This window comes from Rhinolophus ferrumequinum, chromosome 13 (assembly GCF_004115265.2).
Source record: "Rhinolophus ferrumequinum isolate MPI-CBG mRhiFer1 chromosome 13, mRhiFer1_v1.p, whole genome shotgun sequence".
In the NCBI taxonomy this organism is placed as follows: Eukaryota; Metazoa; Chordata; class Mammalia; order Chiroptera; family Rhinolophidae; genus Rhinolophus; species Rhinolophus ferrumequinum.
Genome location: NC_046296.1, coordinates 48,739,199 through 48,762,816, shown reverse-complemented (window position 1 = coordinate 48,762,816; position 23,618 = coordinate 48,739,199). Strand labels below are relative to the sequence as shown.

Genomic DNA, 23,618 nt, shown 5'->3' with positions numbered 1-23,618 from the left:
GGGTAAGAAGTTCCATATGTGTTTTTTAAATACATCTATGATTTAGTCCAATTAAATAACAAGACTTGGTTGATGATATGTGTTTAATGATTTTTCAAGTTCACAAATATTGTATATTATGTTTTTGCAGAGATGTAGTTCTCATTTTGTATTATGGAACAAAGTCCTGATTTCACCACAAAGTCATCCCATTTTAGAGAAAACTAAATTCTTCTTTCCTCTATCTTAGCAGCACTGTGAAGGGTTGCAAGAATTTTAAGTCCAAACAGCCATATAGTTTGAGCTTGGTTTTGCCATTTTCCAGCTGTATAACTTTCAGCAATTTATCCGTGGAATCTTCAATTTTTAAAATGAGGACTAAACGACATTAGCTCTAAAATGCGAGAACTGATGATAATGATAGCAATAAAAGCTATCACTTTTTGAGAGTATACTGAATTCTGTACATGGGTTTTTCTATCATTGAATCAGGGAGATGTTCCTGTTATCTTCAGTTTATCATTGAATAAACTGAGATTTGGGAGATGGTAAGCAGTCTAAATTCTGTGGAGAAATGGGTCTGCCAACTCCCTTAGCAACTTGTGCTTTCATTAGCTTATCGTTATCATCCAGAAAGAAGACTTCCATCAAGTTGCATCATACTCTTCTCAGTTTTCTTCATTACAACTAATTAATGGGCCAAAATACATACATTTATAGGAAGGCACAGTTCTTTAAAGGCACATTCTTTAGAGAATAGTGTGGGGGCCATTGTAGAATGTCATAGACTGTTTCATCAAATACAAGATAGCATCCCAGAAACCATATATACAAATATAACTTCTCTAATAATATTTTGAGCCTTGTTCCTTAAATATCACAGACAAACCTGATTGTGCATCTGTGCATTAGTCCTACCTTTAAGAATTTTGTGTTGCTGTGTCTTTAAGATTCTTTGGAATATAAATATCACAGTATCTTATGTGAAGGCCAATATCGGTTAGACTTCTTTTTAACTAAAAGACCATACCTAATCCTTCTTTCTGTTTCTCCACTTCCCCTCCCCCGCCCCACACACAGATGCAGATGAATGCCTACTCTTTGGACAAGAAATCTGTAAAAATGGCTTCTGCTTGAACACTCAGCCTGGTTATGAATGCTACTGTAAGCAAGGGACATACTATGATCCCGTCAAATTGCAGTGCTTTGGTAAGTTTCAAGAGGATATAGTGTGCTGTGAAAATACACAGACAGAAAAAAGTAACACTGTGTAGTAAAAACAGAATTTCTTTGATTCTTAATCACCTGTTAAAAGATCTGTAAATGTTTTATGAATCTTTTTCTTGAGCAAGATTTAAGAAAATAAAAAACCTCCATACTACTATTTGAATAGATTTCAAACAAAGAGTTAATTTTCAATGTGGAATTATAATTCAGGTCACTTTTGGTCTGGGGAACCTCCTATTTCATCACTCATACCATGAAAGTGAAAGTCATTTTTAAATACTGACCCAGACTTCAATGCTTAAGCAGAAAACCATGTACGGTAGACAGAAAAACACAGCAAAAGGAAAGAACTTTAAAGCTATCATAAAGAGGCATTTTATCTTAAATTTCTAAGCATATCCCGTTCTTAAATGTTTTCTTTCCTCATTTAACATCAGCAGCAGCAGCAGGGCAATGTTATTTTTCCAATCAATACAACTTCACAGTTTTATAGTCAGAGCTGTTCTCTTTTGGATGATGATGTGTAGTTAATTAAACTATGGCAGCCCCTGGAATGTGGACTAAATTTAGCAGTGTATAAAGTTTGGTAAGTATATGAGGTACAACTGGTTGCTGATTTTCTTTAATCCTTTTTTTTTTCTCTTAAGATATGGATGAGTGTCAAGATCCCAACAGTTGTACTGATGGCCAGTGCATTAACACGGAAGGTTCTTATAACTGCTTCTGTACCCATCCTATGGTCCTGGATGCCTCAGAAAAAAGGTGTATACGACCAACTGAATCACACGGTATGTTGGGAGGTGAAATGCAAGTCTGTGTCCAAATAAATGTCATAAGATTTTCCTTTTGACTTAAATGTGAGCTATTAGGAAAGAGAAAAATTGATTCCTTGGGTATTTTGAAATAATGAAAATGAGATGCTGAGAAAAATCATTAGATGCATATCATCAGTACATACGAGATGTAATACCCTGAACATACTGGTTTAATAGAAACAGAATATGGAGTGACTGAGCACATGGCAGAGCTCTTCCGTGCCTGATGGTTGAAAACACTTAACCCTTAAAGGCAGCTGAGGAAGATATAGAGGTTCAGGAGGTTCCCTAGATTGCACTGGAGGATGTAGATGAGGCTGGGCAGAACACAGGGTGCAGTTCAGCAAGGAGGTGGAGAACCCTGAAGGCCATTGATGGGAATCTCTGTTCTTCCACGATGAGGAGATGTGCCACTGATAACCGGCATGATTGAGCAGTCCATCATCACATCAGGAGACTACTTTGGATGAAAGCAATTGAGAGGTAGAAAGGTTAGGATTTCGGACTCTAGGATGAAGTGTCACTATTCCAAGGCTTTGGCAGAAGAAATGCGTGAGAGAGCCTCAATCTAAAAAATGTTATATAGAAAGAAGTGGGAGGATTTGACAGAGGAGTAAATGTGAAAAGGCAAAGATTGAAAGAATGAGAAGTCCATCAGGATTATGAAGTATAGGCAAGATAACAGGGTGTTTTATGTAATGACGGAAACTGTAGAGGGAAGGATGTAACTGGAACACGATGGGCAGGTTGAATTTCAGCTGATGGAATGACACCCAGTAGGAGATGACAGAGGTTTGATCCATGGAAAGACCAGGCTGGCTTCAGACTTTTACTTGGAAGTCACTCTTAGAAATAGGGATGGAAACTTTGAGACTTGCTGGCTTTCACCACAGTGTTTATGAAATAGGAATAACAGTGCAATTGTCATGGAACCATGTCTTCCCTTTCAGAACAAATCGAAGAAACTGATGTCTACCAAGATCTGTGCTGGGAGCATCTGAGTGACGAGTATGTGTGTAGCCGGCCTCTTGTTGGCAAGCAGACGACTTACACGGAGTGCTGCTGTTTGTATGGAGAGGCCTGGGGTATGCAGTGTGCCCTCTGCCCCATGAAAGATTCAGGTGAGCCTTTATCCACTGCTTTCTGCTGGAGGCCTTTCAGAACACGTTCCTCTCACCTCCTGTGGACCCTGATGATTCTCTTTTACTCATGTGTCTTCACTTTCCCTCCTGATATCTTACTTTCAGCAGAGGTGTATGTGTGTAGGGAGGGGAAGAACAGGATTGCATAAACATCTGGCTTCTGGTTTACCTCCAATCCAGACCCTATCATTAATTTTTGAAATCCTCATTCCATTTCCCCAAAGAATGATAAATGACCCAAAGAAAGATGATGCAACTTAGCAGTTGGTAGCAGAGGTCTTTAGAATTTATATATCCTGATGCTTCTTTTATTTCCTACAGTCCTTCTCATTACTAATAGTTTCTACTCTGAGCAAAAAGTATTCAGAGACTATAAAAAATTAGGGACTATAAAAAAAAAATCTTCAAATTTTTATGTCAAATTTTTATGTCACCTTTCAGTGAAGAAAGGTGTTAGAACAATAAAGGAAGAGAGTAGAAAGTGAGTGAAAACATATTTGAACAAATCTCCTTTCAAGTTCTAGATCTAGGGTTAAACCTTTGGTAAACTGGAGAAAACACAGCAGGCAAAGCTTTTGATTTCATCCCTTCTCTTCGCGTTGGAGAAGGACTGGAGGATGCTGACTGAGGTCCCCGGCTGGGCTCCTTAGTGACTGTAGAGTTCTGCATTCATTGCTTATTTCTCTTCTCAGCACTGTAGCTACTCCTGCTTATCAAAGGAAAGCACTTGAAAGTGTTTAGTGTATCATTTTGTCTTTGACTCTAAAATCAGTTTGTTACAGCTAGAGAAACACTGTGTGCATATAAAGCCAATGAGTTTATAATGAACAAAGTCTCAGAATGGTCAAGAAGGGAATTGCTTGAAAAGAGGAAAGGCATTCATTTTTAGTTAATTTAATTAGAAGGCAACTTCCAAGCTATTTCACAAATTAGCTTTTAAGTTTGGAAATAATGTAAAACCAATGTAGCATAAAAAATTAATTGGAAATGTTGCAAAAGGAAAAGGAATAGCAAAGGATAAAGAGCAAATGCATCAAGAAATAGATGGCAGTGATAGTAGCCCAGAAGTGGAAGGAGGAGGGCAGGTTCTGGAGCAAGACAGGCTGGGCTAGAATCCACAACTGCCCAGGGCAGCTGCATGACGTAGGAAAAATGTGCAGCTCATCTGTAAAAATGGAGATGTCTGTGTTGTGGGGGCTGGGAGGATGAAGGTAGAGCAGGGACACAGGGAATGGTATGATGGAGGCAGATGCCACCATGAGAAGCAAGCGAGATCCATCGTGAATACAGTGGGGCCTGAGTCATCCAAGCGTTTTTTCCTACACTTTAATTGTTATCATATATTTATATTAGTTATTGTTACATATTTGTATTTAAAAGAATATTTTTTTTAAACTGAAATCCATAACATCGATCGAGGGCACACTTTCTTTATTGTTTTACTCTTCATCTCTGAGATTGAGAGTATCTTAGAACTGGTTGCATCTAACAGTGGCCACAAGCCATTTTTCCACATTTTAACATCTAATATGTCAAGGTGCATTTTTACAATCTGTGGTAACTTAGAACTGATGGAAGAACTGATGAAAGATAAATGGCTGCATAGACTCTGTTTTATGGATGTACCATGTTTTATTTACTCACATCCCGTCCTGGACATTTGGGTGGTCCGTCCCCTGCCTCACCCTGCTTCAATCTTGGTTTTCCTGTTGTACACAATGCTGCATTGAACCTTCATGTACTCGTATGTATCCCACATATACCTACAGGAGTACCTTTGTAAGAAAATCTCTACAAAGGAAAATACTGGATCAGGACGTATGTACACTTTAAATTTACTATATTACCCTCCAAAAATATTGTGCAAATTTACACTCACATTGGCAGTGTTTGAAATGACTTGTCCCTCATACGCTTCTACCGCTGTCTTTAAAACTGTTTTTATCAGATGGGTGTAGAGGGGTTTTTATCTGCATCTTCCTCATTTCTAGAGCATTTGAGCACTTTTATGTGATTTGTGTTCCTTAGTCCGTGAATTGTTTATCATATCCTTTGCCTATTTTTTGGTGGTTGTTGTTGGACTCTGTGTCTCTGTCTTATTGACACGTAGGAGCTTTGTACATATTCTACTTACATCCCTGACAGTTGAGTTATGGTATGCTTACTGTCATGGAAACTCCTTTAGAAAGGCTCTGCATGCATTTACATTTTAGTCTCCCATCCTGATCCTGTGATATTAAGTACTGACTGCATGTAAATCTGACAAGCCAGTGCCTTTGAAAATCACATTTAACTGCCTACGTTTTTTTTTTTTTTTTTTTTACATTTTTTTTAAATTTATTTTTAATTTATTGGGGTGACAATTATTAGTAGAATTACATAGATTTCAGTTGTGCAATTCTGTATCACATCATCCATAAATCACACTGTGTGTTCACCACCCAGAGTCAGCTCCCCTTCCATCACCATACATTTGATCCCCCTCACCCTCATCCCCCACCCCCCAACCCCCTTACGCTCTGGTAACCACCAAATTACGTTCCCCAGATTAATTTTCAAACCCCGTGGCCATCCTGTGGTCACCGACTGCCCTCCAATCCCCTCACCCTCCCCCCCACCCCCCACCCCTCCCGCCCATCTAGCAACCCTCAGTTTTTCCTCATTGTCTCCCAAACTGTTTCTGATTAGTTCATTCACTTATTCTTTTCTTTAAAAGAATATTCAAATATTTTGCTGTTAGAAGTGAAGTTTAGAATACAACATCAATTCTTTTTAACTGAGATTTTACGACACTCAGTTCAAACGTAAATTTGAACAAATACCTGTGAACAAATATGTACTGTATAATATATTTAGGAAAGGATGGGGTATCAGGAAATAAATACGTGCCAAATGTAAAAAATAATGTGCATGATTGCTACACTTTTTCTGGTTTATATATGCGCAGCACTTATGATTAATTCTCCAGAATGTCTAGTATATAAGCAGCCAAATCCTTAAAATCTGTGGTTTTTAACCTTTTACTTTTGAAATCCATGGTAGTCTTTGTCAACTGAATTATTATGTTAACCTCCAATATATAAGTTCATTAACATCAAAGATCCTGGGGATGCTGGTTGGGAGAACACCCACTTAGGCTCTTTTGGTAAGAACCCGGAGAACACACGTTGATAAAGCACTGTTCTGGTGATACTAAACTTATGGGGGGGGGGTCACTTCATAAGTTTCATAATCCGTAACCATTATGCTGTACACCTGAAACTAATATAATATTGAATGTCAACTGTAATTGAAAAATTTTTAAAATGTAAATTAAAAAAAGAAAAGCATTGTTCTAAGTATTTAAGTCGGAATATAGGAATTAGTTAGGCAGCCCAGAAGAATATTTCTTAGACCTAAAATGATGGGCCTGGAGCTGGAATGGAGGTTGTATGACAAGCTAGCATTCCCTCGATTAGCACCTGGTGTCCTAGTCATACCTCTAAGAATCCATCTCCCATTGAGCACATTACTACTGGAGAATGGAAAGCGAGAGGGGCTAGAGCATCGGGGTTAACACGTGGGCTCTGGAACTGGGTGGCCAGGCTTCGAATCTTGGTTTGGTGACTTCTTATCTACACACCCTTGTTACTGTGTCTCTCTGTACCTTGGTGTCCTCACGTGAAAACAATATCACCTGCCTCACAGGGCTCTTGTGACAATTAAATAAGTTAATACCTGAACACTTAGAATAGTGCTTGACACATGAAGCTTTCAGAAGTTATTAGCAGCTGTTGCTACTCCTGTAAGTGACTCAGATCACAGACATTTTCAAATGTGTCTGAACTGCAAGGATCTTACAAAATAGGCAGTTACCTAATAGCATCTGAACATGAATTTAGGGCAGACCAATGCAGAAATAATTATCCTCATATAGAACTTTCTCATCTAGCCATTGCTTCATGAACGTTCATGGGCATATCAATTGCCTGGAGATCTTGTCAGAAAACAGATTCTGGTTCCCGGATGGAGAGAGGTGGGTAGGATTCTGCATTCCTAACAAGTCCCAAGGTGAGGCAGCTGCTGCTGGTCCTCCGAGCACACTAGCGAGGTTTTAGGGACATCTCGTGGCATCCAACTTGATTTGATTAAAACTGACTTTAATGCTGTTACGACTTTTTCAAAGAGGAAGCAAAGAATGTGTGAATTTTAAAACTGGTTTGCTCATCATGTCTGTCCCTGAACCTTTTAAATAGGCTGTCCGTGGATATTTTGCTAGTTGAGAAGGACCACGTTAACATGAGCACTGGATTAATCCCAGCCTGTCAGATACTTCCCCAGTCTCCTTAGGAGTGCAGCACGGCTTTGCGGAACAATTAGTTACCGATGGAAACAGTGCTGGAGGAATTTGAGGACTAAATCGCAGCACTTGTCATCAGCTTTGAGCATTAAAGTGCAGTGTAAAGGAAAGTTTTGGCTCCGGAACAGGCTTTCACACTTCTGGTGCAAGAGGTCATGGGCACTAGTTCCTGCTAGCAACTACATGTATGAATACTGGTAGTTGGAGGCGGTGGGAGTGGCTCCTTAAATAGTGTTCTCTGAAGTTAGGTGGCATCTTATGGCTTGTACCACATGCCGGGGAAATGATGGATTGTGTTAGGGTAACTATACGTGAGGAAAATTACATGGTTGTATAATTCAGTACATTTGGGGGCCTGCTTAGGATTTCATTTCAATCCTCAAATAAAGTCTTGGAGGCCAGACCAGGCATTACGAGAAGGTTCCAGACCATGGCGGGTGGCACAGCAGATGCAACAGTGAACAGTTTGTTGAAGTGGTCGTGTACTGACAACCTCCCATCCTCGACTTCTGGAGGCTGTAGTTCCCTTCTTCCTGTCCCTGCCTCCTCTTATTTTCCCTTTCAATACCAGCTAATCCTGCCCACTCTTAAAATATTTTGAGGGAGGGGCTGAACTGCTTTGGGAGGACTCTCAAATATGAGTTCTTTATCATGATAGCATGCCAGCTTCTGAGAGAAAAAGCGATTTGGAAAACCAAGTCAGGAAAAGCAAACCATTGTATGCAAATCATAAGTGAGAGAGGATGGTTATGACTTGATCTTGCTGGGAATTTTCAGTGCCATGCTGGGAGAAAATAATAGGAATATCTGAACTTTGAAATCTTTGGTAGATACGGAGTTTATTGGGTTTTCTGTAGCTTGGTTGTTCCACTGGAGTAAAAAAATAATGGTAGCTAACATGTATATGGCACAGTGCCAGGTACTGTTCAAAATGCTTTCCATCAATGAAGATATTCCACCAGCCATCCTATGAAGGCGGTGTCTAACTGCCTCCTTTTGCTGGAGGAGGAGCTGAGGCCCAGAAGACTGTTTCCCACCATGGTCATATCATCATCAGTAAGTGGCAGATTCAAACCCTGGCCTCCTGGGTCAATATCCATGCCTCTTAATGACTTCTTTGTCTGCCGTCCCTTTTGCCCCAAGCTCTCAAAGCACATCTTAGAGCAGTAGTATCCCTTAGAATGTAAAAGCCACCAAGTGAAAAGGGTGAGATTTTTAAATTTTCTCATACACTGCATGCTTAGAGCAGAGAAAAACTACATCTTTAGAACTAGGCAGTAAGCTTAGCAAACTTAGTGATGGTGTCTCATCAGCTCCGCATCAGAGTCTAGCACACTGGTGGGTGAAATAGATACCTAATATATATTTGATGAATTAAGAGATTAGAGCAAGTCAGTAATTCTCAGTGAATAAAACTGTTGGTAATCCTAGCACTTACCTAAAACAAATTTTTAATGTTTTGATTTATTGATACTCTTAAAAGTATCAACTTAAATTTTCTGGAAAATGTACCTGTGGATTACAAGATATATAGGGAGTCATTATCTCAGGGAAATAAAAACCTTTTGACCTGCAAGTGAAAGAAAATTAGACACATTTGAAGACTGGATTTAAGTACCCAGGGATCCCAGTGTCTTGGTTATCTTCTTAAAATAATTACACTTATGTTAAGTAAATTATTTAAATAATTAGATTTATTGTACGTAAAATGAGCACAAAGACTTGAGAAAGTCTTCATCTAAATCTTTGAAATTAAGACATTGTCTCTGTGGGACACTTAGTGTGTTGGGAGAGTGCCACCTATTGATAGTATAACGTACTGCATCACAGGTGTTTTAAACCTTAAGTATTTTTTTTTTTTTTAATTAAGTTTACTGGGGTGACATTGGTTAATAAAATCACATAAGTTTAAGTATTCTTAATGAAAGTCAGGTATGGAAAGGTGAGAGTGGTTAAAAAAAATCTCCAAGGAAACTGAAGTGTCGCAAAAGAAATCGGCAAATGTTTAAAAAGTTTTATAAAATACTAGTATTGATTAGAATGTAGAGGCATGGGTCCTCCCCATTTTGCTGAGAGAGCAGTTTGAAAATATAGATATATAGATACGTTTGATTCAAAAATTTGAGTTCTGAGAATACAGATTATTCTTGTACTTGACTGTGATTTCTTCCATACCCACGCATGACCCTTACATGGTCCCCAAATCTCAGTGTAAGAAGATTCATAATACCCTTGGAGGTGTGAAGGAAGACAGGGATTTGACTCATGGGCTAAACTTGAAAAAATATTGTAACTGGGCAGTGGTTGCGAAAGGCCTTTCAGCAATCACGGCTTTTTTCAGCAGTCACGACTTTTCCAAGAAATATGTTTTCCAAAAAAATGTTAATAATAACTTTGGAACATCATGCTGGTGAGGCACAGTGCATGGTCACCGCCTTCGGTTTAGGCAGTCCAGGGATCTCGTTCTGCTTTTGGCACTGCTTCTGTCAATTGCACTGGACGAGTTACTTCAGTCTCCTTCAGCCAGAGTTGAGAACTCTTTTGTGAGGTTATGGTAACTAATACTCTCTGAGTATGAAAGCATTTATCATTTTGATCATAGATCCTGAAGACTGTGATTAAAGAAAGTGTGGCTGTTAACAAACTATAGTGGAGAATTAAAATCAAATGGAAAGATATCAAAAGCGTCCTAAATTGAGTGGCTACCATGCCTGCACACAGAATGTGTAAACTGAGACAGGGTCTCAGTGGTAAGTGGTCCAGTTCTGTTGGGACCCATCTTGGGACCCATCTTGGTACCCATCGAACTAGACTGAATTGGATGCCGTATGAGATGGCAAGTAGGCAATTTATATTTCTTACTGAAAAGATGTTTTCTTACTATCAAAGGATTGTTGAAAAATAAAACTTGGTAGTGAATTGTGCACAGAGAGCTTTGTGATGTCAGGTGATCATTCTGTTGGTTTCCTCATTTGTAAAATGGCAAATAGCAACATGGTTGTTTGAGGGGTAAATGTGATAACATGGGTGACATATTTGCATATAGTAAATGCTTTGTAGATGTTAGCAATGATTGTAAATCAAATCCTATTCCTGGAAATGAGATGAGCTAGTGATTATTCCCCACTGCAACCTTGTTATGCAGTGTTAGAAATCTCTTTGAAAGGAGGCAGGAGTCAAAGACAGGAGCATGTTTAGGGTTATGGGATTTTCTAGTACAGTGACCCTAGAGAATAATAGGGCAGATAAAATTAATAAAGAAAAGCTTTACTTCAACTTCATGTGACTTCCCTCAAGAATTAGTGTCTTCTTCTAAAGGGATGCGCTCCCTTCTTTGAGATTCCCTACCACACTAATGGCTGAGACTGATGATGGCACACTTCCCTATTCCTGTAAGATTGACTGGTGTATTTGTCAGGGTTCTCCAGAAAAACAGAAACAGTAGCAGAGAGATTGATTGATTGATTGATTGAGTCATTCATTATAAGAAATTGGCTTATGTGATTATAAAAACCAGTAAGTTCAAAACCTGGGGGGCCCACGGAGAGCTGAATTTCCAGTTCAAAGGCTGTCAGGCAGGAGGTGCCAGTGTTGCAGATGAAGTCCAAGGCTGCTGGCAGTGGGCTGGAGAAAGCTTTTACTCAAAGGAGGGTCAGTCAGTCTTTTGTTCTATTCTGGCCTTCAACGCAAGGAGGCCCATCCACATCCTGGAGGGCAATTGGCTTTACTCCAGTCTAGCAATTTGAAAGTTTATCTCATCCAAAAACACCCTCACAGAAACACCCAAAAGACTGTTTGACCAATTACATCTGGTCACCCTGTGGCTTAGCCGTGGTAACACATGCAATTAGCCGTCACAACTGGGGTTGAGAAAAAGGTTATATTTGCATTTTGTGGACCTTCTCCAGTCCCCACTACTGTCCCTAAGTGTGTATAAATCATACATACTTAAAGAAGGGCCTCAATTTTCCGTTTGGAGCTAACTGTTCCTTCTTCCCCAGATGATATACCCTGGGGAAGGAAGGGCAGTGGGGCTAGGGGGGGAGGTCGGATACTTCACACAAGACAGGACCAAACTGGGAAAGAGATACTGACTTGTGAAAGGGGATAAGTAAACGGGAATGAATGACAGAGGAGCCAGGTACAAAAAGGAGGACGGGAAAAATACTACAAAGGATTTGTAGGTTTTTAAAACACCTTTGTCTTTGGCAGGTGCCTTAGAGAAAGAGAAAGCAATGGGTAAGTAAGCCACATGTGGGTTATCATCATATTGTGTCATTGATCAACTGACTCTGGGTGGTGAACACACAGTGTGATTTATGGATGATGTGATTCAGAATTGCACAACTGAAATCTATGTAATTCTACTAACAATTGTCACCCCAATAAATTAAAAAAAAAAAAAAAAAAAAAACGTATTTGAAGACAAGGAAACATGGTTTGCCTTAGAGTGGGGAAGCTCAAAAGGAGAAAAAAAACAAAACCAAACCCTCTTAGAGGGGAGCACTGACTCCATTTCCCGCTAAACTGCTGGAGACAGAACTTGGAGAATCTTAGAACAAGTCGCAGTTCCCAGACCCGGTTCCCCAGAGTCAGGGTGAGCCAGCAAGTATTTGGAATGCCATTGGGGAGAACGAGCAGACCTGGTTAAACTGCAAACCCAAGCATGAACTCTCTATTTCAAGGACTGGTGGAAGCTATTGTCAATGATAATTAGATGACAGGTAAATGTGGGGAATTTGATGAAAAGATTTACAGTTGATGTCATAAGCACTTCTGAAATTTTAGTCCGTGTATGGCTTGGACTTTGCAGTGTCAGTTTTATTCAGTGTTTATTTTCCTAAAAGCTCTATTGCCCTGATGGGCTAAGAATTTGACCATACTTTGTTATATAAAATATTCTGAATAGAGGATAAATTGTGTTATGACTATAAATAATTGCACTGATGTCCTGTTAGAATCTTTCTAAATTAGAGCCAAAGTAGAGAAATGAAGACATGCATGTAAAATGAACAACGTGATCACAAAAGCAACACTTTTATTTTTAATTAAGAAGCATCTAATTTCTCTCTAAAATAAAATTTTTAGCAGTTTAAATTTTCTCACTTGAAATCATCGATTATAAATAGCATTCAGTTTTCTAGAAACGCCTGGTCAGTGTTCTCTTTTACCAGGCCATTTGCTCTTTAGTGAAAATTTTACTTTCACATATTTAAATTTTGTTGCTGTTACGATTTTTATTTTCTCTTCAATGATAAGAATAGTTGCAATGTACTTTAAGAAACATGAACTATGATGAGTGGGGCTATGAGAAAGATCATCGTATATAATTGTTTAAAGCCTGTTCTGTGTTTGAGGTTTTGAGTTCAAATAATGCTGTATTTATTCTGACCTTCTCTTAATTAACCTTATAAGACAACTATGACTAGAACAAAGCCACTGGCTGTCCTTGCCTTTTAAATATGGACCTCGTGGCCAGGGCAGATAAGCCTGGCAGAGGAAAGGTGAGGGAGAGTTTGTCTACTCTCCCTTCATGCAGCAGTTTGTGCCTCTTGTAATTGGGAGAAAAGCATCTAGAAGGTGCTTAGAAAACTACCATATTCTTGTCTTTGTGTTGACACAAATTTGCAAGGAGCAGAAACTGGGGAGATAATTGTTTTGCTCAGCATCAGTAGCCAATCTTTAGAAAGAAGCAGATTACAAAAGATTGGTTCTTTGGGAAGCTGCAGGTACAATAATGACTTCTTTATGCTTCGTTCTGAGCTTCAAGTCTCAGTGGCAAGCAGGGCTGTTGTGAACAGTTGTGTTGGTTGTACACTGCTCAACCCTAGAAAATACCATTCACATGTTAATCTAAGGTCGCCTACAAAGAATAGCCAAAGAAATCACTGCCAGAAGGAAGAGCTACTAGGACCGTGTCTCATTCTAAACAGATCCAGAACAAAATGTAACAAGTGAGTCATTTCAGATTAAGATAAATAGCAATATATGAGAAAATCATAAAACACAGGGGTCTTAAAATAGTTCAGTTTTGCTTTGCAGTATTCTTATTTCTTGTAAGTGAATGGAAGACATATTTATGAATAATCAATCATATTGACTATGTTTAGTGCTACTTTAATATTACATTAAATGCCTAGAGTTTGCTCTTCTAATAATGATAATGGATTCGGCAGTATGTCTTTATTTCATAACCTTGAGATCTATACCTCTGAATATTAATCTAAAGTTTTGAAAAGTACTAATATAGCTTTCTCTGCTTCAGAACTTTAAAAAACTAAGCAAGGTTAAAAATAATATATTTTCAAGCACGTTTAGTCTTTACCCTTACATTTTAATAATTTATTGTTTTGGGTAAAAGAAAATGTTATATTTTGAGAATTTATCCTAACTTGACCTTTGGAATATCATTAAATTTCTCTGGACTTCAGTTTCCTCAGAAGAAAAATGAATAAGAGACTGTCCGTGCTTGCCGTGTGTTAAATTCCAGAATTGTCAGTCATTCTGAAAACAGCCAGGTGAGCACCATCTGGAGGCTCGTCTAGCCTCGTCTAGTGGTGATTACCATGTATTACAGCCACAACTTTTTTTTTTTAAATTAGCTTCAGGTGTACAAAACAATATAACGTTTAGACATTTACACCCCTCACAAAGTGATAACCCTCCCACGTCTACTACCCCTCTGACACCGTACATAGCTATTACAGTACCATTGACTGCATTCCCTATGCTGCTCTTTACACCCCGCAACTATATATACATATATATTTAATTAGAGTTGACATTCAGTATTATTTTACATTGGCTTCAGGTGTACAGGACAGTGGTTAGGCATTTATATAATCTATGAAGTGATCCCCCGGTAAGTCCAGTACCCATCTGACACCCTACGTAGTCATCACAACAGTATTGAGTATATTCCCTATACTGTATTTCACATCCTCGTGACTATTTTGTGAGTACTGATTTGTACTTTCTAATCCTTTCAGCCCCATCGCTCAGTTCCCCTCCCTTCTAGCAACCATCAGATTTTTTTCTCTGTATTTATGAGTCTATTTCTGTTTTGTTTGCTCGTTTATTCTATTCTTTAGATTCCACATATAAGTGAGATCATATGGTATTTACCTTTCTCAGTCTGACTAATTTCATTTAGCATAATATCCTCTGGGTCCATCCGTGTTGTTGCAAATGGTAAGATTTCATTCTTTTTTTATGGCAGAGTAATTAATATTCCATTGTAGAAATGTACCACAATTTCTTCATCCAATTGTCTATTGACGGACATTTTGATTGTTTCCATATCTTGGCTGTTGTAAATAGCGCTGCAATAAATACAGAGGTGTATATGTATTTTTGAATTAGTGTTTCAGATTTCTTTGGATAAATACGAGAGAGTGGAATTGCTGGGTCATAAGGTAGTTCTATTGTTAAGTTTTTGAGGAACACCGTACTGTTTTCCATAGTGGCTGCACTAATTTGCAATCCCACCAACAGTGCACGAGGGTTCCCTTTTCTCCACATCCTTGCCAACACTTGTTTGTTGATTTATTAATGATACCCATTTTGACAGGAGTGAGGTTGTATCTCATTGTGGTTTTTATTTGCATTTCTCTGATGATTTGTGATGTTGAACATCTTTTCATATGTCTATTTATAGCCACAACTTTCAATGACAAATTATCTTCCCAAGATTTTGTAGCCTAATAGGACAAATTTTCTATTTAGAATCATTGAATATGTAAACCAAAAAGGACCTTAGAGATCAACTAGTCTAGTTCCCTCATTTTACTAAAAATAGAAAAGTTAGATGAACTCCAGACTTAAAAAATATATATATATATATATATATATATATATATATATATATATATATAAATTTTTTCCCTTTATTTTTTGTATAGCTTGACTTTTTTTTATTGAGGTGACAGTCACATAACGTAAAATGGTGCATTTTTCAGTGAACAGTTATGTGACATTTTAGCACATACTTTATTCTTAAGCACACACTTAGCTCCTATTTAAAAATGAATCTTACTTGGTTAATGCAAAAAAATCAAATAAAAGAAAACAAAATGTATTCCTCATATATTAAACATACCTATTTATTTTCCTAATTGTTGAATTCTCAGATTGTCACTTCAAAGCAGTAGTTAAAGAGCAGGAAAGGAGAAAGGGAAATGGTTTATCTGTCCTTGCAGATAGAGGAAATACGAAGTGGATCAGTATAAAAAACTAGCAGGTTTACCTTTCCTCCTATTTGCCTCTCTGTCTATCGTAATATTGTTGAGTTTGTCTCTTACCAAATATTAGAGGTTAATCTCATTCCTAATTTCCTCTGAGATTGCCTGAATGTAAGATTTAATGATATAGTTCTGAAGCCCTGGCTATTTACAAATGGGGAAAACCTTTGATGTAATTTTTAATAACAAATTCATAAGTTAACATTATTTTAAGTTTTCCATGTGTAGCATAATTTAGTACTCTTACAAGTATATAAATTTTGAATCCAGATTTTAGAAAGCAAAGGGGGCCTCCGTGCTTTGGCAGTTAGACCCAGCAAATCTGTCTCTTCAGTTAAGAGTCTGGCTAAATAAACAGCAGTCTGATGGGAAACGCTGGGAGTGACTGCACTTGGAAGTGGTGGGGGTCCTGATTTGTTTGTGGCCCGTGAGTTTCCTTAGAGCATTAGCATGTACAGGAGTGCCACAGAATGTAAGACCTGCCAAGACTTTCGACTTCATTACTTCCCTATTTTCAACAAGTACAATTTAATTGAACATTAAGCAATTTGATCTCTTTCACCTAATAAATCGAGCAAGATCAATAAACATAAATCCTGCTAATGATAGAGCTGACCCTGGTGGGGCTGAGCTCATCAGCATTCATATTTATTACTCTCCCTGGAATTTTAGTCACAATTGCTTATTGCTGAACCAAGTACTTACCTGATGGGTCAGGCCGAAGGGAGTGTGTTTCCTAACTTGCTGAGGGTTGCAGAAGGGCAGTTACGGCGTGGAAAAGGACATGGTTTTGCAGATGGACCAATTTAGGTTCAAATCCTTCACTTAACCTAAGACTTGACACTATAAACCTTAATTTTCTTACTGGAAACAAAAGGAGCTAATTACCACTATTTTGTATGGTTGTTCTGAGACTGAAATGAAAAAGTATATGCAAAATACACAGCCCTCGGCACGTAGGGGTGTCAGTACATGTTGGCTCACTTTCCTTTTTCTAAACTGTTCATGAGCAGGAATCTAGAATAGCCACCGTTTGCATGGTACTTTTGTTTCCCTAATGCTTTCTTGTCCATTATGCAGTAGTCCCCCCCCTTATCCATGGGGGATATACTCCAGGACCCCCAGTTGGATGCCTGAAAACACAGATAGTACTGGACCCTACCTATATACTACATTTTTTCCTGTACATACATACCTATGATAAAGTTTAATTGATAAGTTGGGCACAGTAAGAGATTAACAATAACTAGTAAAATAGAACAATTATAACAATATACACTGTGATCAAAGTTACGTGAATGTGACCTGTCTCCCTCTCAAAATGTCTTAGTGTACTATACTCACCTTTTCACGCACAGGGAGAGCTTTACGGCTTCTCTCTGGTGTATCCAAATTGCCAGCATCACTACTCTTGCATTTTGGGGCCATTATTTAGTAAAATAAGGGCTACTTGAACACCAGCACTGTGATACCATGACAATCTGAGAACCCAGACTAAGGGACTAATGAGTGTGTAGTGTATACAACGTGGATACACTTTTGTGTATCCACTGGGCAAAGGAATGATTCACATCCCAGGTGGGACCTTGCAAAGTTCCATCACTCTACTCAGAATGGTGTCCAATTTAAAATTTATGAACTGTTTATCTCTAGAATTTTCCTTTTAATAATTTCAGACTCTGGTTGACTGCAGGCAACCGACACCAAGGGAAGTGAAACCACAGATAAAGAAGGCCTACTGTCTCTGCCTGTGTCTCTCTCAGTTACCTTTCCTCCTCCTATTTGCCTGGTTGGCCTCCTTCCTGTAGATGCTCACCTCCAAGATGAAGCCTGCCCAGTTCTTCCTGGCTGACTGTAGTCATTACCTCTTCTGTGGCCCCAATAAGCTAGTGCACGTGTCACTGTGTACTGTCATGATAGCCGTTTTTTCTTCCAATCCCCACCTTGCCTGCAGTATTTTCAGCCTCTGGTTAAACAAGTGAATGAGTCGGTGACTGCATGTAACAATGACTTGCCTTGAATGTCACTAATGTCACTATGGCACAGTACCATAATCCTGTTCAACAGACGAAGCTCGGAAAAAAGTGTGTCCAGTCCAAGGAACTATCGTGTTTCCCCAAAAATAAGTCCTAGCCAGACCAGCTCGAATGCATCTTTTGGAGCAAAAATTAATATAAGACCCGGTCTTATGATATTATGCTAGATAAGACTCGGTCTTATAGTAAAATAAGACCGGGTCTTATATTAATTTTTGCTCCAAAAGACGCATTCGAGCTGATGGTTCGGCTAGGTCTTATGTTCGGGGAAAGCCAGTACCCAAATGGATGTCTAGTCTATAGGGTATATGTACCGGTAACATTGCCAGGGGAATCCTTTCTTTCACATTCCTTTCTTTATCTGTACTGGATGGAATACTCTGTAAATGGTTTCTAATTTCATAGATTTTGCTAATTTCAGTCCACGAAAAAATGACTCTTATACTGCTGGCTCAGCATGCACTGGGGTAGATAGTCCTTCCATTCTCCCTGTCTTCTTTCTCCATTTCCTGGTTTTGTGTGCGTATGTTTTCCAAGCACCATCATCCATTAATAACACATATGGGAACCTGTAAGAAAAACGCCTGGTCTAGAAATTTGAACAAAATAAGACCCATTTATTAATGCATAAGAATTGGTCCTTGTTTCTCCTACACTGGAAAATGGTGCAATTCAACCTTTAGAGCACTCAGTTTTCAGCCCTGGTGTGTAGAAAACGCAATGCAGCCTCTTCGTTATTTCTAAAAGCAGCTGAATTTAATCTGCCTCAGGCAGAACTAAAGCTTCACCTCCCAGTTTCCCCACATGCCAGAGTGGCATGGTGACATGTGACTGTCCAGACCAGCCCTGCAGATGTGTCTGTCATCAGGAATGGAGGTTTCCTGCCAGGATACAGTAATGTGCTTCCCATTGCTGCTGACAGCAGGGGCCCCAGACCCACTGGCTCCAGGGGGTAATTTTTAAACTTTTTTTTTCAATTTAAAATTAAAATCAAAGCCCCATCTGTTACATGAATCTGCCATGCCAGGGAAATGAGTGTGATCCGTGGCCTGGATCTTGTTTAGACCACTTAGTGACGGAGTCCCACACCCACCCATGTGTGTCTTTCATAGCTTTGATCAAGAGCTTAGCATTTGTGCTTGGGGAGGTAGGGATTGCAGTGGGGGCAGGGGCTTTGAGGTGTGAATATTTCCATTTCCTATTCATTTCACATTCGTATTTGGCTAGATCCTGGATGGAACCATTGTATGATGTCTCAGAAATGGTATTTGCCTCCCAAGTACAAGCCCTGCTAAGCCAAGCTCCTTCGTACCAAACCCCAGGCAACTAGGTGCTTAATCATTACTGACGTGCATAAATAAAGGGTGTTTTGAAGTAGGAAAAAGACTCTGGGGACAGAATATATATGTTCATCTCCACATGTTGAGCAAGAGGAAGTGACAGCCAAGAGATTCTTACGGGCTCTCACGGGACATTGTGCAAATAGTTCAGGGATCTACTATTGCGGCCTCCGTTCTCCCACCCAACCGTAACTCAGTGTCTCCAAGCTGTGCTACAGCCACGACCCAGCCCTCGGGATAACTAAGACCAAACCTCCTCCAAGCCAGAATGGGTTCTGGTTGTGGCTTGGGGTTTGCTCAGAGGCCCACACATGCTGGAAATGTGCATGTGCCCAGATCCTAAAGAGGACACCTTGCTTAAGACCCATTAGAAAATTCTGTGCTAATGCTAGTTGCTCCCCTGAAAAAATGGTAAGAAACCTACTCTCAAATCAACATATTTCTAATCAATGCAGGCACACATAGTACTAAGACTTGTTGAACATCCGTTTTTCCCAGATACTTTGAGTTCTGTGGATCTATCATTCAAGTGTGCTGTTGCTCAGACTTAATCACCACTCGACCAATTAATTGCATTCGCCAAGGCCGTCAATAAGTTTAAGCCTTATGTCTGAGATAAAGACTTTGTTCTCTGTTTACCGAGTTAGAGTTTTTCTCCATGTATTAGAAAATTCCAGATTATCTTGCAGCAATATCTAAAGGCATCTGGAGACTGTGCTTTCTTTGCTCTTAATTTGCTGCGTGGTCCTTTGCCCATTGACAACCACCTCTAAGTTTGGCTAACACTAAAATTTATATCAATCATTCTGATACTGTCTTTGAAACTCCTCATTTATTTCCAGATGTACAGTAGGGACTTCGTGATTTGACCTATGAGAAAAAAGAATATAACCCTCCATTTTCTTGGTGCTTCAAAATTTATGAACAGTTCCATAACATTATCTCATTTTTTATATGCCAGTAACACAGAGGTAGGCACACAGGAATTATCCCCAGGTAACAGATGTGGAAACAGGCTTGCCCAGAATTGCTAAGCTGGAAGGGAAGTGGTGCAATCGGGACTGGAGCCCCAGCTTCTGCTTCTAAAGCCCACGTTATTTCTGTTCCCCCATCCTCACTTCACCCTTGACCCTGGCCAAGAATGAGAGCAGATGTGCATGACAGGAGAGGCAGCCTGGATGGCTTGGGATAGCCCCATCTGTGCTCCCAGAAAGAAAATAACTCAAAATGCATGTGCTGGTGATGATGGGACCACAGCACATCTTCAAATACAAAAGAGAGTACATTTAATGCAGAAATGATGTTTTGATAACTGCCCAAAGCTGTCTTGAACTTTGGAATGTTAATGTGTTAGAGAAAGGAAAGCAGCAAAGGACAGGAAGTTCAAGAGAAGAAATGCATGGCTGGGGAAGAGAGGAGGGGAAGGAAGGTAGGGCAAGGCCCAGAGGTCCCACCCCCACTCCTGTCCTCTGCCTCCCTTTCCCAGCCCGTGTCAACTGAGAAGTCTTTTTTAGGAGCATTAGGTGGTCCCCAAACCCAGCTTCCAGTTGGCTTTCTTGATGCCTTTGGGTAAGCTCTTTTGAAAATCAATCCAACATATCTTTTCCTGTAAATTCTACTCATCTATTTAATTTCAGGTCAAATGGCACCTTTTCCAGAAGCTACTTGTAAGGATTTCACAAGAACAGAGAAGTCTGTTCCTCCTCTCCCATTCAGACCCTTCCTTTTGCAGTACTAGATGGTGAGAGCTTGGAGGGTGGAGACCAACTCATTCCTTGGTGGAGGAGGCATGGTCTAGGGGAAGGGCATAGGCTGGAAGGTCACACAGCCCTGGGATGGCCCTGACTTGCAGTCAACAGCCCCAGGACCTCGAGTCTCGGTGAGAGCACGTGTGGGAGAGGAGCATGCTGAGTCCATCTCTGGATTGAGTTTTGCAAAATAAGAACAAGAGTTCTTTTTAAAAAAACAATAATTTTATTTTTAATATCTACTCTTGATCACAACTGTTACTTGGATATAAAATGTGGAATAAGTCTCCCTTTCAGACGTACAACAAATACATATAAAAAGTCATGAGAGAAAATGACCTCAGCTCTTGAAACTTGTAAACTTTTCAGCGATCTTGCCCTCACAGGGAAATCCTTAATTCTTCTTTCTCAAACTCGAAGCAGAACTGACAGCCATGTGTGTTCTCTTTGTTTGAAGTTGGTTTTTCTTTTCTTTTTTTTCTTTTTTTCAGTCAAGGATCTTTTTCCTGGTTCAGCTATTTCCTTAATGAAATTAATATTTCTCATGAAATGGTTTCATGCCAAAGGTTGGGTTGTCTGGGGTGTGTTATTCCTGGAGTGCTTCTGCTCGAGGAGAATTTTAGAAAGGGGCAACCATAATTCTACTCTATCCAGTGGTGCCTGGTCTTTTCTGGCCTTACACTTTCTTTGTGCAATTCTAGGGGAGAGAGGTGTGTGTATGTGTGTGTGTGTACACGCACTCAATGTTTGCACACACACACACACCTTTGACTACTTTAAGTAAGGGGATGAAAGACAGCCTTTGAGTCTTCACACTGGTACCTTAATGCTTTTCCTTAGTTTTGTATGTTACAGAAGGAAACAAAAGAGAGAGCAACTCTTCCCCATCTGTGGTCCAGACAAGTGGCTGTTGTCTTGTGTGACTGCCCTGAGAGTGTCCCTCCAGTCCTGGGGCCACTGACCTGCACGTCACAGCTCTGGCAGAGCTGTTGAAATCCCAGGCGCCCCAGAATTTCCACCATCCGCTAGATAAATCCTTGGGCAACATAGTTCTATAAAACATGCATTCAGAACATGAAACCATCCTTTCTAAAGCGTTCGTTTATAGACCTTCTAAATAACTCTGCTTCTACATACAGACGGGAGCCTGGGACCATGAAATGCATGGAAAGCTCAGTCATCCCAGAAAAACGGAGATCCAAGATCCCACTTGGGTCCTGTGAAGACTAAAGGAGAGTTTAGAAGTCAGGAAGCCATGGGCGTGACCCAGCTTGGAAGGGGAATGTGGCCTTGGAAAGTGGAAACTGTAGATGAATGTATCAGGGAGCAGAAGAGGTAAAGACAAGAATTGCCAAGGACCTGCGATAGTTGTAGGAGAGGCAGAGTGTTAAGTGTGCAAGCTGGAGCTTCATACTGCGTTCAGATCTGATGCTGTCACATACCAGCTATCACTTAACCACTCTGCGCTTCTGTCCCCTCCTCTGTAAGATGGACATGATAATAGTACCTGTTCATACAATAGTGTGAGTGCTTTAGTGAATTAATGTGGGTTGAGTGCTTATAACAGTACCTGGCGCAGAGCAAGCATTACCGACTGTTAGCTATTATTGTTACTGCTACCAGTACTGCACAGTGATGATCAGGTGATCACCTCCTTCATCATTACTGGAATACTATTCAGAAAGACCGGCTCTTGAGTGCAGAGTTACAATACCATAGTAGCTACTAAATTCAAAAGGTACCTCATAGCATCCGGTACATAGCAAATGGTACATAGCAAACGGTACCTCATAGTTAGTGGTTGTCTCTATTTCAAATCACCAGAGATACATGGTTTCCCTCACTAGTGAGTGAAAAAGCACCTGTCTGTAAGAATAAGTACTTTATACCTTGAAAATGTTTTGATGATAACATCCAATGGGTCCAGCTGAAGCTGTCCTTCCAACAGCACTCTCAGGTGGCTCATTGTTTTCAGTTCCTTACTCTCCTGGGATGTGTTCGACCAACAGTTCAGCGACTGTTTTTGGTTTTCAGTGTCGAATCTTATGTTCTAAAGCATTGTGTAGACGTATTGAGCACCATGAAGAATCCTGAGACGCTTTCCAGGACCAGTGGTGTGTGGGGTAGGGCACGCGGTGGACAGCCGCGGCAGATTTCTGTTGCCCGGAGCTGGGGGTCAGTGCTCTGGCTGTGAGCAAACGTTGATGGTGTGTCACAGTCCTCACTGTTTCCTTTTCAGATGACTATGCCCAGCTGTGTAACATCCCCATTGCAGGAAACCGGCGGCCGTACGGACGGGATGCCTTGGTCGACTTCAGTGAACAGTATGCTCCAGAAGCTGACCCCTACTTCATTCAGGACCGTAAGCAAAATGCCTCAGTTACTATGAAACTAAATTGTGGTTAAAGATTAGTCAGCGGTTCTCAAAATGTCATCCCTGGGAACTTGTTAGAAATGCAGATTTTCAGGCTGCACTCGAGACCTGCTGAATCAGAGACTCTGGGGTAAGACCCAACAGTCTGTTTTACTGGCCCTTGGGGTGACCCTGAGATGTCTCAAGTTTGAGAACCCTGAGATCAGATTATTTGTCTCACGGGCAGAGATGCTGTTATGTTCACTGTCTTTAAAGTAAATTATTGTTATCATTTCCATAATAAAAATCACCTTTTTACCCACTGGGTAAATGGGTTTGAGATCCAGGGTTTTCTTGAAGGCCTAGTTAGAATTGTAGTTTTCTTTTGTACAAGGAAAT

The 23,618-nt window shown here is 39.9% G+C and overlaps 1 protein-coding gene across 10 annotated transcripts in view; it reads left to right on the top strand.

The window, feature by feature from the left end:
• Positions 1–23,618, top strand: part of LTBP1 (latent transforming growth factor beta binding protein 1) — a 348,164-nt gene that overhangs the window by 318,505 nt on the left and 6,041 nt on the right. For all 10 annotated transcript variants that reach the window (XM_033124736.1, XM_033124740.1, XM_033124734.1 and 7 more), the window contains 4 exons: positions 1,060–1,188; positions 1,854–1,994; positions 2,972–3,142; positions 23,106–23,228. In XM_033124736.1, the coding sequence (XP_032980627.1) occupies positions 1,060–1,188; positions 1,854–1,994; positions 2,972–3,142; positions 23,106–23,228 (564 nt within the window). The remainder of the gene's footprint in view (positions 1–1,059; positions 1,189–1,853; positions 1,995–2,971; positions 3,143–23,105; positions 23,229–23,618) is intronic.